The sequence below is a fragment of the Poeciliopsis prolifica genome, unplaced genomic scaffold (genome assembly GCF_027474105.1).
Source record: "Poeciliopsis prolifica strain line A6 unplaced genomic scaffold, Auburn_PproV2 SCAFFOLD070, whole genome shotgun sequence".
Taxonomy (NCBI): Eukaryota; Metazoa; Chordata; class Actinopteri; order Cyprinodontiformes; family Poeciliidae; genus Poeciliopsis; species Poeciliopsis prolifica.
This window is the reverse complement of record NW_026562445.1, coordinates 1,483,227-1,495,295: the sequence shown is the minus strand read 5'-3', so window position 1 is coordinate 1,495,295 and position 12,069 is coordinate 1,483,227. Positions and strand designations below refer to the sequence as shown.

The window sequence follows — 12,069 nt, the reverse complement described above, 5'->3', positions numbered from 1 at the left end:
ACTAGTCGAAATTATGTTTATTATGTCGCTTTAAATAGTTTTATCATCGAAGTTTTCCTCTTTTACGCGCAATTTGTATGATTTCCGACGGTGCTGTTGGAGTCCTTGAAGGCAGCAGCAGCTTCCAGCCCTGAGCGGGTCTGGACGTCAGCAGGACAGAGGACGCTGTCTGTCCCAGCTGTCTGTCCCAGCCCTCAGAGGTGCGGAGGCGGCGCGATGCTCTCAGCTCGGGACGTTTTCATCTTTTGCGCATTTTCGGCATGTTTCCGCGCGTAAAGGCGCACTGAGTGAGGCGGGTCTGGGCTTCAGGGCGGCTGAGGAAGAGGAGCGAGATGTTGGCCAGGAAAAGCATCATCCCGGAGGAGTTCGGGCTGCCGGGTCTCGCGTCCCGGCTGCCGCGGAAGCCGGTGTTCCGGGACCGCGTGAACAAGGCGCGCTTCATCGCCAAGAACGGCTCGTGCAACTTGGCGCACAAGAACATCCGCGAGCAGGGCCGCTTCCTGCAGGACGTCTTCACCACGCTGGTGGACCTGAAATGGCGCTTCACGCTCGTCATCTTCACCACGACCTTCGTGAGCAGCTGGCTGCTGTTCGCCATGAGCTGGTGGCTGGTGGCCTTTGCGCACGGAGACATGGACCCGGCGCGCAAGAACGAGACCCACTGCGTCACCGACGTCGAGTAAGAAACTTCTCAAAGAGCCAGAAAAGTGAAAAAGTTGAAGTTGAACAGTGAAAGTAGGTTTTCTCTCTCCCTCCCTTTCCGTTTGAAACGCAGCAGAGGAAAAACTTTTAGATTTTTAAATAGATTATTCCCAAAAGGCTTCAGAATATTTTTACTTTTCAACATATTTTCTTCGATCTATTTAAGTCTCTTGATGCTTTTGATGAGAATACTGAATTTTATGTTCGTTTTATTTTGGCTGTGAATGAAAAATAATCATATTTGGCTAAATCTCAGGCCCAAATCCAAACTGACTTTCACTGGAAAGATTCAGGAAAATCTGTGGTTCAACTTTATTTTCTTAAATAACAATGACAAGAAAGTAGAAACTGTTTTATTTTACAAACTCCTGGTTTTGACAAAAATATTTCAGGTATTGTGAGTTTGGTGGCTTATTTTAACCTGATCTTGTCATGTTTGTGAACTGGTGTCCCTCAGGGTTTTGTTTTCAGTTCTTGCTAAATTTGTTCACTCTATGATGTAATTGTCCCAGATGAGGACTGGAGAGTCAATGGGTGCAACAATCTGCCTGTTGATGGTACGTCGTCTCTACTTGTACAGTATTATTTTTTGACAGAGGGGCATCAAACTGGCAACCCACCGATTTGGTCACAGACTCCTCCTACCATCTCCATCAGTGTCCTACAATCTCTAACTCCTTCATTCGTGAACAAGATTCCAAAATACTTAAACTCTTCTGCTCTCCTACGACCTGAAGAAGGCACTCTGCCCTCTCTGGGACTTGCAGGTGCCGAGCTTCATCCCTATCGCTTCACACTCCAGGAAAAACTATAGATCATGATCTGATGATGCCAACATAACCACATCACCTTCAAAAAAACAGAAACCAGATCCTGGGGCAACCAAAAAGGATCCACTGAACTCCTTGGCTGTGCCTAGAAATTCTGGCCATGCAGGTTCTGAACAGAACCGGTAACAAAGATCAAACTTGAGTGAGTCCAACTCTCACCAGGAACAATGCAGACCAAATTCTGACAGCAGTCTTCCAAAGAGGTCTGCTAATCCAGGGGACTGTTTGACATTGCAGAGACATGTCAACCAACAGAACCCTACAACACCCAGAACCTTAAGGACCTCTGTGTGAATCCACCCGACCACTGAGAAGCTTTTCAACCACCTCAGTGGCTTCAGCACCATGAGGTTGGGACTGACCAGCATCCTCCACCACCAGGTAGTGATCGGTTGACAATGTTGTCCCCTGTCTTCACTTGAGCGTCCAAGATCAAATGAAACCTCAACAAACTTGGCCATTCAGTTGCGGCACATATGGACAGTCTTATGCTTGAACCTGGTGTTCACTATGTCCAATCAATGACGAGAGCTGGAGTCCAATAACAAAACATTGGTTCAGATCCAGGGAGCCGTTCCAGTCACCTGTCCTACATTCACCCAACCGTTTGGCCCCAACAACACATGGTGACCCAGTGAAGGGAACTCTGCAGCCATTGTTGTTGTTCATCTTCAGACGTATTTAGGATGAAAATATCTCGTATTCTGTTCATGACATCCAACTTCACCACTGGTTCAAGAGAATGCAGGAACTCTTAAAATACAACTGAAATATCTCAAATGGAAACTCCAACCCAAAATACTCCAACATTAGATGACAATGTTGGAGTATTCTAACAACTTCATGTGCTTTAGAGTTTACTTTGGTAAAAACAATTGATCTGAAACAATCGAAATGAAACCTATCAGACTTAAGCTACACAAAGTGAGCATTTACCAACTCTAAAAAATATCTTTCTGTGCAAAGGAGTATTATTAAAATAATAATGTGATAGGTTTGTTTCAAAAGTCTGAGTTTCTCTGTTTTCTCTTTTCCCAGGTCATTTATCTCAGCCTTCCTGTTCTCCATCGAGGTTCAGGTGACCATCGGCTTCGGAGGTCGGATGATAACGGAGCACTGCCTGGCGGCCATCACTGTCCTCATCCTGCAGAACATAGTGGGACTCATCATCAACGCCGTCATGCTGGGTAGAAACATTCATTTGCTGATGCAGAGACACATCAGACCATAAGAGTCAGACATTTTTGGGCGTTTCTTCGTCCTCAGGCTGCATCTTCATGAAGACGGCTCAGTCGAACCGCCGAGCGGAGACGTTGATCTTTAGCCGTCATGCCGTCATCGCCGTGAGGAACAACCGTCTGTGCTTCATGATTCGCATTGGAGATCTGAGGAAGAGCATGATTATTGGAGCAACCGTCAGATTACAGGTTGTTAATTTAGATCATCTCTTTTAACCTCTGAGGATTAAACTGGTTGAACATAATTTGTAACTAGTAACAATATTATATTGTTCTTTTTGGTGTCTGATTCTTGGAACAAACTAACATTAAAAACATATTTATATTCATCAAACCCTAAAGTGAAGAAATTATTTAGCCAGATCATAATAATTATTTTATTATTATTTTCTTTTTTGTTATTGGAACTATAAAAAAATAACAGAAGTTCACAAAGAGCATCAAATAGAAAATCAGGCCTTAAAACAGCCAGCTGTCTTTTACATCAAATAAAATTCACATTTGATTACTAATAAAAAACAAAATGAACTTTTAGCATTTGAGCAAAGAAACAGAAGAAAGTTTGTTTTCATTTTCGCAACTTTTGACAGCTAAAGGTTCATGTTGCACAGATCCAACACATTTTCCAAGGTCTGCTATTTGTAATCTGTTGTGTCTGTGATGTATTTTAACTACACAGAGGAACGGGAAATGTTTTAGGACTGGTTGAAATGGTTTGTCCTGCAGGTGGTGAGGAAGACGACGACCCCAGAGGGCGAGATAATCCCCATCCATCAGATCGACGTCCAGACTGAGAGCGCCGTCGCCAGCAACAGCCTGTTCCTCCTCGCGCCGCTCATCATCTGCCACGTCATCGACAAAAACAGGTTCAGCAAAACTTTACGTCTCCATTCACAGTTCCTCATAGACTTCAGTTTTTTCTTCCCTCTCAAAATATTGTAAAGAATTATGTTTATTATGTCGAGATAGCCTTGAATTGAATAAATTAATGTATCTAAAATTAAGTCCTTAAAATGTCTTAAATTAAGTAAAACAGTAAGTTAGCCTTAAATACATTAATCATGAGTCTTAAATTGTGTTGTTTCTGAGTCCTAAATTTAATTCATAATAGTCTTTAAAAGTCTTAAATTTGATTTGGTGAAAATTGCAGAAATCCTGAATGTTGAGTTTTAATTTTCTGTAATTGAACAAAAATTGACTTGGAATATTTTAATAATATCTAATAAATCCAATTAATGTTTAGTTTCACTTTCTGAAACTAGAAACAAAAAATATTTGAAATCACTAAAATACAGATTCATATTTACTTTAGTAACTTTGAGAAAAAAAATTACCTTTAGGTTTATTTTACTATGCTATACTTTTTATTTTTTATTTTGTTATGAAGGATCTCTACTCTTACTTCAGTAAAATTTCTGGATTTTCTATCCACTGAATGAAAAACAAACATGTTTTAACCAAACATTAACCAGGCAACTAAAAAAGTTAAACTTTTTCATTAAAATGAACTAATTTGGAAAAAATATTTGGCCTGATTTTGTTTTTTGTTAAGAACATAAATTAAAATCATTTTCACACTTAAATACCAAAATTTCCACTTGACTTTATATTTTGATCCATCTGATGATGTCATTTCTAAGCATTAAATGATTAATAAATTGATCAGTCAATCAGTACTTGAGCAGATTTTTTATCAAATACTTTTTACTCGATTAATTTTGATTTTGTTGAAGTCATTTTATTTACTCGCCTCTGATTTCTATGTTAGGATGATGTTGCAGATTTCCTCTCATGTTTCATAGAAAACTGTATTATTGTGTAAATGTTTCTGGTTTTCTGTGAATGTTTCTGGTTTTCTGTGAATGTTTCTGGTTTTCTGTGAATGTTTCTTGGTTTCTGTAATGGTCTGTGTTTGGGTCAATGTCTGTGTGATGCTCCTCTGCTCAGCCCTCTGTATGACCTGTCGGCCATGGAGCTGCAGTGCAGCGACCTGGAGGTCATCGTCATCCTGGAGGGAGTCGTGGAGACGACGGGCATCACCACCCAGGCCCGGACCTCCTACGTGTCCGAGGAGATCCAGTGGGGCCACCGCTTCGTTCCCATAGTGACGGAGGAGGAGGGCGTGTACTCCGTGGACTACTCCAAGTTCGGCAACACGGTTAAAGTGAGTGCTGGCACAGAAACTCTACTAGATATGTAAGAACTGATCTCAGGAACTATTCAGTAATTACTAGATTGATTTAGCTTAAGTAAAGCAGGCTGCTGTGTTGAAGGTGAGCACGCCCAGCTGCAGCGCTCGGGAGCTGGACGAGAAGCCCTACATCCTGATCCAGACGCTGCAGAAGAGCGAGCTGTCGCACCAGAACTCCCTCAGGAAGCGGAACTCCATGAGACGCAACAACTCCATGCGGAAAGGCGGCGGCAGCCTGCGCAGGAACAACTCCGGCCTGGTTCCGCCCAAAGTGCAGTTCTTCACCCCGACGGAGGGCGGCCAGAGCCTGAACGCCGTCACCTGACATGAGGCCTTCCTCCTGCAGGGTGCGCTGTTCCTCCTGGCCGGGACCAGGACTGTTGCTCTGACGGGACTCATGTCTCAGTGCGTCTGTTGTTGTTGTTATTACTGTTATTATCTTCATTAGCAGGTGATTGCACTGACACACACACACACACACACACACACACACACACACACACACACACACACACACACACACACACACACACACACACACACACACACCTTTATGGGATGTTTGGTAGCACTTTGTTTGAAGGGGTTTGTATAACAGCTGTTATGAACATGAAGGATGAATGTTTATAACTGTCGTGTCATTTTGTACATATTGACACTTTTAATGCAGGTTTTAATTCAACTTTGCTTTAAAGGTTTAATTATTTACCGACTGACATTTTATGACAGCAGTTATAAACGTTCATAAAGATCCTTCATGTTTCTGAATATTGTTATTCAGTGTTCTTCACACTCCTTCTCATAAAGCCTACCGGATGTTTTCTCAGAACAAAACCATGTAAATAACATCAAGCAGCACTTTATGTTCAGAAAATATTAATTTGCACAACAATACTCATCAACATGCTAATCCAAGTAGAAATAATTGCTAATTTAGGCTCAAACGACATCATTCCATATCTTATGTCTCATATTTCATTTTTCTGACTTACTCAAAGTGTTTCTGCTTCCTGGATTTGCAGACATGACGGTTTTTTCTCATCCTTTAACTATAACAAGCCAATCACTGATGTTCTGTGTTTGTGTTTGACAATAAATGCACCAACTTGTTATGAATATCTTCTATTGTAACATTTTGTCAAAATTTGAGCAGAAGTTTATGAAAATGAAACAGATTTTAATATTGAACTTAAACCGTTGATACAATCTAAATTCATAACCTGAAGTATAAATTAAGTAAACAAAAATATTTGGTTAGAACCATCACCATTTCATGACAGCTTAACATGAGACAGATAATCTGCAAAAAGATTGATCTCCACCTCCTCCCAGAGCTGCAAAACAACCAATCAGAGTCAGTAGGCGGGGCTTAGCGCTGTCAATCAATTCTGTATAAAGTACTAATGGCAGAGAAACAGCTTACAGTTTCAGGAAAACAGTTTATTAACCGACAACTGTGGCCAGGCTAACTAGCATTAGCATTCTGGGAGGCTATGTTGTGGTGAATCATCCGTAGCATCACATAGAGCATGAGAGTGATTGACAGCGCTAAGACCCGCCTCCTGATTGGTTGCTTCTGACTGAGTGGTGTATTTGTAGAGTTAGTATTAGGAGCACTGGGAGAATATTTTCACAGATTATCTGTCTTATATTAAACTGTCACAACATGAGAATTTTAATGCTCTGAAGGTGGCATGTGACGAGGAGAGAGCGTCAGGATCTGAGCCGCTCTGCAGTCTGCATGCAGAAACACTCAGCTTGTTCTGTGTGGATGAGCAGCAGCTGCTGTGCCGCGTCTGCAGTGAGTTAGAGAGACACAGCGAACACAAGCTGCAGCTCGCCAACGAGGCCGGAGAGCAGGCCAAGAAAACCCTGGAGGATTCCCTGAAGCCCTTAAGAAAGAGGATGAGGCTCATCCATGAAGTGAAGGGAAGCTGTGATCAAAGTGCAGGTCACATCAAAACTCAGGCTGAAGCTACAGAGAGGAAGATCAAAGAGGAGTTTAAAAAGCTTCACCAGTTTCTGGAGGAAGAGGAGGAGGCCAGGCTGAATGCACTGAGGGAGGAAGAGGAGCAGAAGAGTCACATGATGGTGGAGATCAGAGCGCTGAGCAGAGAGATCTCAGATCTGTCAGGAATAATTAAAACCACAGAGCATGAACTGAGAGCAAAAAATGTTCAGTTTCTGCTTAATTACAAAGAAATGGTGGAGAGAATCCAGGAGCAGCCGGTTCCTGATGATCCAGAGATGATCTCAGGAGCGCTGATCGATGAGACCAGATATCTGAGAAACCTGAGCTTCAACGTCTGGAGCAAAATGAAGGACATGATCTCCTTCACTCCTGTCGTCCTGGATCCAAACACAGCCCATCCAGACCTCACTCTGTCCGACGATCTGACCAGTGTGACGCACGGCACGGGAAAACAGGAACTTCCTGACAATCCAGAGAGGATCAACCACTTCTTTTCTGTCGTCGGCTCGGAGAGTTTCACCTCAGGATGTCACAGCTGGGAGGTGGAGGTAGGACAAAACGATGCCTACGTTCTGGGTGTGCTAGCGGGGTCAGATGTGAGGAAAGGCGTCATCTGGCCCGGACTGTGGAGGATCATGTTCTGCAAAGGAGAATACAAAACACTTTCCCTAACAGATACAGGATCTGACGTCTCTGTGAAGGGAAACCCAAGAAGGATCCGAGTTTTTCTGGACTATGATGGAGGACGGCTGTCGTTTTCAGATGCAGAAACTGGAGCACACATACACACCTTCACACACACTTTCACCGACAGGTTGTTTCCATACATCAGCACCTGGAGCGGGGTCACAATAAAGATCGCACCGCAGAAAATCACTGCTGCAGTGGAAGAGCAGCTTTAGAAACTCTACTGTCAGAAAATGTTTCCTCACTAAATGGCGACACGTTCTGACCAAAAATGTAGTGAATACAATGAATGTACATTATTAATGAAAAGTTTCATAGCTTATGCTCTCAGAGGAACTCTCATGATTTTTAGTTTATTATGAAGGAATGTTCAGGAATTATAATAGTTTTTAGTCCTTTCATTTTATTTATTTTATGAAGGTGTTTCTAATTGATCAGCGTAAAAAAATTGATTCTGCTTGGAGAAATGTAAAAATGAAGACAGCAAAACAAACTAATTGTAACATAACTGAGTTATAACTTGGAATTATCTGTGAAATAAAATGTAATGGTTTGAAGGAACATGTAAGTTTTACTATTATTTTTTAAATCAGTTGGGACAAGGGAAAGTCTAAACAAAACTCATGTTGAAAATTATGAGAAATGTTTGCAAGTAATTTTGTTTTTATTGTTTTAAAGATTAAATAAAATCAAACAATTGAAAGATCAGCGGATTAATTTAGATTACAACAAATATTTTAGCAGAAAAATCAAATGTTCTACTGTTTTTATGTTTGTCTGGTTTCTGCTCATGCGCAGACCGGGTCTATTTCAGCACGTACGGAGCACGTCATCCCTGACGTCACAAACCAGAAGTAGTGGAAAGAAGGTTGAAAATGGCTCGCAGTGTGTTGCGTGGAGGAGTTTCTCTGTTTCAGGTCAGCAGGAGGATACCGCTGCTGTCCGCTCCTCGGTGTTACTCCCAGTCGGAACCGGAACCGCTGACTCTGAGGGAACAGAAGCACGGAATCAGGTGCCGCCATTAAAACACTTCGCTCCACCGAGCCGAACCCTCGTGTATAAACAGAACATTTAAGGAGAAACTGAGGCTTCAGTAAAATGAGCTGCTTTCTGTGGCCCAAAACTTAACCAGAACATCTTAATGGATCTCAGTGGAAATTCGGCTGAAATATTACCGCGGTCATTATCGCCTTGTGGTAAATCAAGACATTTCGCTTTATTATTGGCGTAAACTGCTTTCTTTTACTTCAGCAGCAGGGGGCATACATTTCCAGGCTCGACATTTATGAGGCATTAGAACAACCTGAATATTCGGAGTTTATATAAAACTACAAAAACGGGAATAGTAAACTCCCGTTTCAGTTTTAATTGTCAGGTTTGCATCAATATAAATGTCTTGGATTCAGACTATCTTTATATAGCAATCTAAATTTTAATTTGTATTTAAAACTAAAAACATGTTGAAATATTTCAATACATAAGGGGATCTGTAATAAGTAAACAGTAAAAATAGAATGATATTAGCTAAAGTGGCTGCACAGCAAGTTATCACCATGACGACCTCTGGAAGAAATTGACCTGAATCTGCTGCTGTCCATCTGCAGGCCTCTGTACCTCATTCCCCATTAAATACATTTACATTAAATTCACTTTGTTTAGTTTCTACAAGGAAAATGGACCTAATTATACAGAAATGCATAAGGATGCATATTTATCTCAATAAAGTCCAATCCGAATTGGACTCGGTCTTGGACAAGAGAAGTTTGACCCGATTTTACCCCCATTCCCAGCCTGGGAAAGTCTGCATCAGTTGTGTGAGAGGAGAATCAACCCGACTTCAGTCAGTTAAGTAAACATGACTGTGAACCCAGTTGTGAGCTGATCGTTGATCCAACAGCTGCTGCTGACAGTTGATAAAAATAGGAAGGCAGAGAGCTGACTGTTTATTATTTTTAAATGTTTTTTGTAACTATAAAAAGTTCTGGATATAAACAAACTAAACATAACGCAAACTGTTACTGAACTAATTGTAATTATGTAGTAATAAAAAAACTTAATTTATAATTAAGAACCTCATGAAGAAACATAGTGAACATAAAGGTAATAATGTCCAGAAACAATTGTCAATAATTTATAAAATAAAGTAAATTAGGGTTGACTAAATGTACTGTACGCACTTGGTGGGATACAAACAATAAAAAAGTGTCAGTTTAAGAGAATATTATTGTGGCAAACATTTTTCAAATATTTTCTAATGTGTTAAAAATCTACATTTCTACCAGGAGGATCATTTTAAACAACCCTAAGAAGAGGAACGCTCTGTCCTTGTCCATGCTGGAAACCCTCCGAGAGAACATCCTGACTGACGATGGCGAAGATCTCAGAGTCATCATCATATCAGGTCTGGTTTTAATTACTCGCTCATATTAGAGACAGGAAGCAGTTGGTCCTACGTTTGCGCTGCTTGTTCCAGCCAAAGGTCCGGTCTTCTCGTCGGGACACGACCTGAAGGAGCTGACGTCCACTCAGGGCCGAGAATACCACACCAAGGTGTTTCAAACCTGCTCAGAGGTCAGTTTGTGTCGGTCTGGGACTGAAACTCCAGCTGAAGAGTTAAAACATCCTGACACTGAAAATATCAATATTTCTCTTATTTTAAACATTTCTGACATAAAATACCTGTTGGAGTGGAGTTTAGTGTCGGCATGGAAACGAGGCCTCCAGGTGTTCATAATCTCAGTAATTTTAGTTTTTCAGGTGATGACTCTGATACAAGACCTACCTGTCCCAGTGATCGCCATGGTGAACGGCGTTGCCACGGCAGCCGGTTGCCAGCTGGTCGCCAGCTGTGACATTGCGGTTGCTACGGAGAAATCCAGCTTTGCCACTCCAGGCGTCAACGTGGGTCTGTTCTGCTCCACGCCGGCGGTGGCCATCGGCAGAGCGGTGCCCAGAAAGGTACCGACACTTTTCAAAAACGTCTGTTACGCTCCGATGGGATTCTGCCGAGCTAAAAGTTTCACTTTTGATGTGTTCAGCAGGTTTAGGATTCATCCCAGAAGTTCTTACTGGACTGGCAACATTTCTTCTTGTGTAGTTGATGATAAATTTATCCACCTGATACATGCGCCACCTGGTGGCTGCTTATTCACAATGAATGTTATGCATTTATAACTCAAGAATCAAAGTATTAGGGAAATAATTAAAATATTTACTTGGAGGTGCAGTAACAGTGAGATCCTTGAGAACCTTTTTTTCTGCTATTGTTGGTCAACAGGAAATCACCCACAGTCATTAAAGTCCTCTATGAAACTCATCAATTTGTTTTAAAACAGGTTGCCATGGAGATGCTGCTGACGGGGTCTCCTATGTCAGCCCATGATGCCCTGTTGCATGGCCTGGTTAGCAAGGTGGTGCCAGAGGAGCGGTTGGAGGAGGAGACGTTGGCCATCGCCCAGCGAGTGTGTCAGTCCAGTCGACCTGTTGTAGCTCTTGGCAAGATCACATTCCAAAGGTACGCCGTATGAATGGTTTGCAGCGAATACCTGACACAAAAGATTGCATTTACTTCTTGTATTTCTGGTTCTTTTACAGACAAATGGCTCAAGGCAGAGATGCAGCATATGCCACTGCCTCCAAGGTGATGGTGGACAACCTGGCTCTTAGAGACGGACAGGAGGGGATCCAGGCCTTCTTAGAGAAACGCAAACCTGTATGGAGCCATAAACCTGAGAAAGTTCATGACTGACCCACTCAAAGAGGTTATTAAGAGGTTATGTCTTAGTAAACATCTTTATAGTGTGATCTTTGGTCACTAATTGAAATGACCTATTGCAGTAATTTGCAACATGATAAAGAGCATTTTTTTCATTTCACCCAAATGAAAAAAAATATTCAGAACCATTTTGTGCCTTAAGAGCTGCAGAAACAACCCACTGTGGATGCTTTTATAGAGGTTTTTACATTCATGTTGCTCCTTGAAAGACAAATCATAGTTTGTCTTGATTTGACAGTTTTCTGTACTATCAAAGTTTGATTCATGATGAAAATGAATGAAAACTGTTCTGTAATGTTTAACAGCAGAACAATCAGTAAAGATTTTGTTGAAGTTGTTTTCTGATGCAAAAATCACAAAAGTGCAGGCTGCTGAATGCTGTGACACTAATCAGTGGCATAATCAGAACACTACTTTATATGACATAACTGTAGTATGCTTATGCTTTAATATATTTTTTATAATTGTAACATTTGTTTTCAGTGTGTCTGTGCAGCTTTATGCAGCTGTTCCTGTAAGTATTGTAAATTATACTGTAATTCAGAATAAAAGCAATATATGCATTGTGATCTGTGCATGTTTGGTCATTTCAATTACTTGCAAGAAAAAATTAACAAAAATGGAGGGGTGAAGTAAACATTTAAGAATATTAAGTGACTTACCAAGTGAAAGTC

At 41.3% G+C, this 12,069-nt stretch overlaps 3 protein-coding genes across 4 annotated transcripts; all 3 read left to right on the top strand.

The window, feature by feature from the left end:
• Positions 1-166: 166 nt before the first annotated feature.
• On the top strand, positions 167-6,071 carry kcnj8 (potassium inwardly rectifying channel subfamily J member 8). The gene is made up of 6 exons (XM_055020680.1): positions 167-679; positions 2,571-2,719; positions 2,799-2,959; positions 3,497-3,636; positions 4,718-4,934; positions 5,044-6,071. Exons 1-6 carry the CDS (start codon positions 333-335, stop codon positions 5,284-5,286), a joined length of 1,257 nt encoding a protein of 418 aa, XP_054876655.1. The 5' UTR covers positions 167-332; the 3' UTR covers positions 5,287-6,071.
• On the top strand, positions 5,986-8,090 carry LOC129351888 (E3 ubiquitin-protein ligase TRIM39-like). Its single transcript, XM_055020719.1, has 2 exons — positions 5,986-5,991; positions 6,633-8,090. The coding sequence occupies exons 1-2, from the start codon at positions 5,986-5,988 to the stop codon at positions 7,833-7,835; spliced, it is 1,209 nt and encodes a 402-aa protein (XP_054876694.1). The 3' UTR covers positions 7,836-8,090.
• Positions 8,091-8,454: 364 nt separating this feature from the next.
• On the top strand, positions 8,455-11,964 carry echdc3 (enoyl CoA hydratase domain containing 3). 2 transcript variants are annotated; one of them, XM_055020728.1, is made up of 6 exons: positions 8,455-8,632; positions 9,903-10,021; positions 10,094-10,191; positions 10,378-10,578; positions 10,956-11,134; positions 11,215-11,964. In XM_055020728.1, the coding sequence occupies exons 1-6, from the start codon at positions 8,496-8,498 to the stop codon at positions 11,366-11,368; spliced, it is 888 nt and encodes a 295-aa protein (XP_054876703.1). In that variant the 5' UTR covers positions 8,455-8,495; the 3' UTR covers positions 11,369-11,964. The 2 variants fall into 2 exon arrangements, with proteins under 2 accessions (XP_054876703.1, XP_054876702.1); XM_055020727.1 differs by having other exon boundaries at positions 10,094-10,578.
• Positions 11,965-12,069: the final 105 nt, after the last annotated feature.

Coding starts and splice junctions, on each gene's coding strand:
- kcnj8 (XM_055020680.1), top strand. CDS start 333: ATGTTGGCCAGGAAAAGCATCATCCCGGAGGAGTTCGGGCTGCCGGGT. Junction 2,960..3,496: donor GAGCAACCGTCAGATTACAG/GTTGTTAATTTA, acceptor TTTGTCCTGCAG/GTGGTGAGGAAGACGACGAC. Junction 4,935..5,043: donor AGTTCGGCAACACGGTTAAA/GTGAGTGCTGGC, acceptor GCTGTGTTGAAG/GTGAGCACGCCCAGCTGCAG.
- echdc3 (XM_055020727.1), top strand. CDS start 8,496: ATGGCTCGCAGTGTGTTGCGTGGAGGAGTTTCTCTGTTTCAGGTCAGC. Junction 8,633..9,902: donor GAACAGAAGCACGGAATCAG/GTGCCGCCATTA, acceptor CATTTCTACCAG/GAGGATCATTTTAAACAACC. Junction 10,022..10,093: donor CAGAGTCATCATCATATCAG/GTCTGGTTTTAA, acceptor TGCTTGTTCCAG/CCAAAGGTCCGGTCTTCTCG.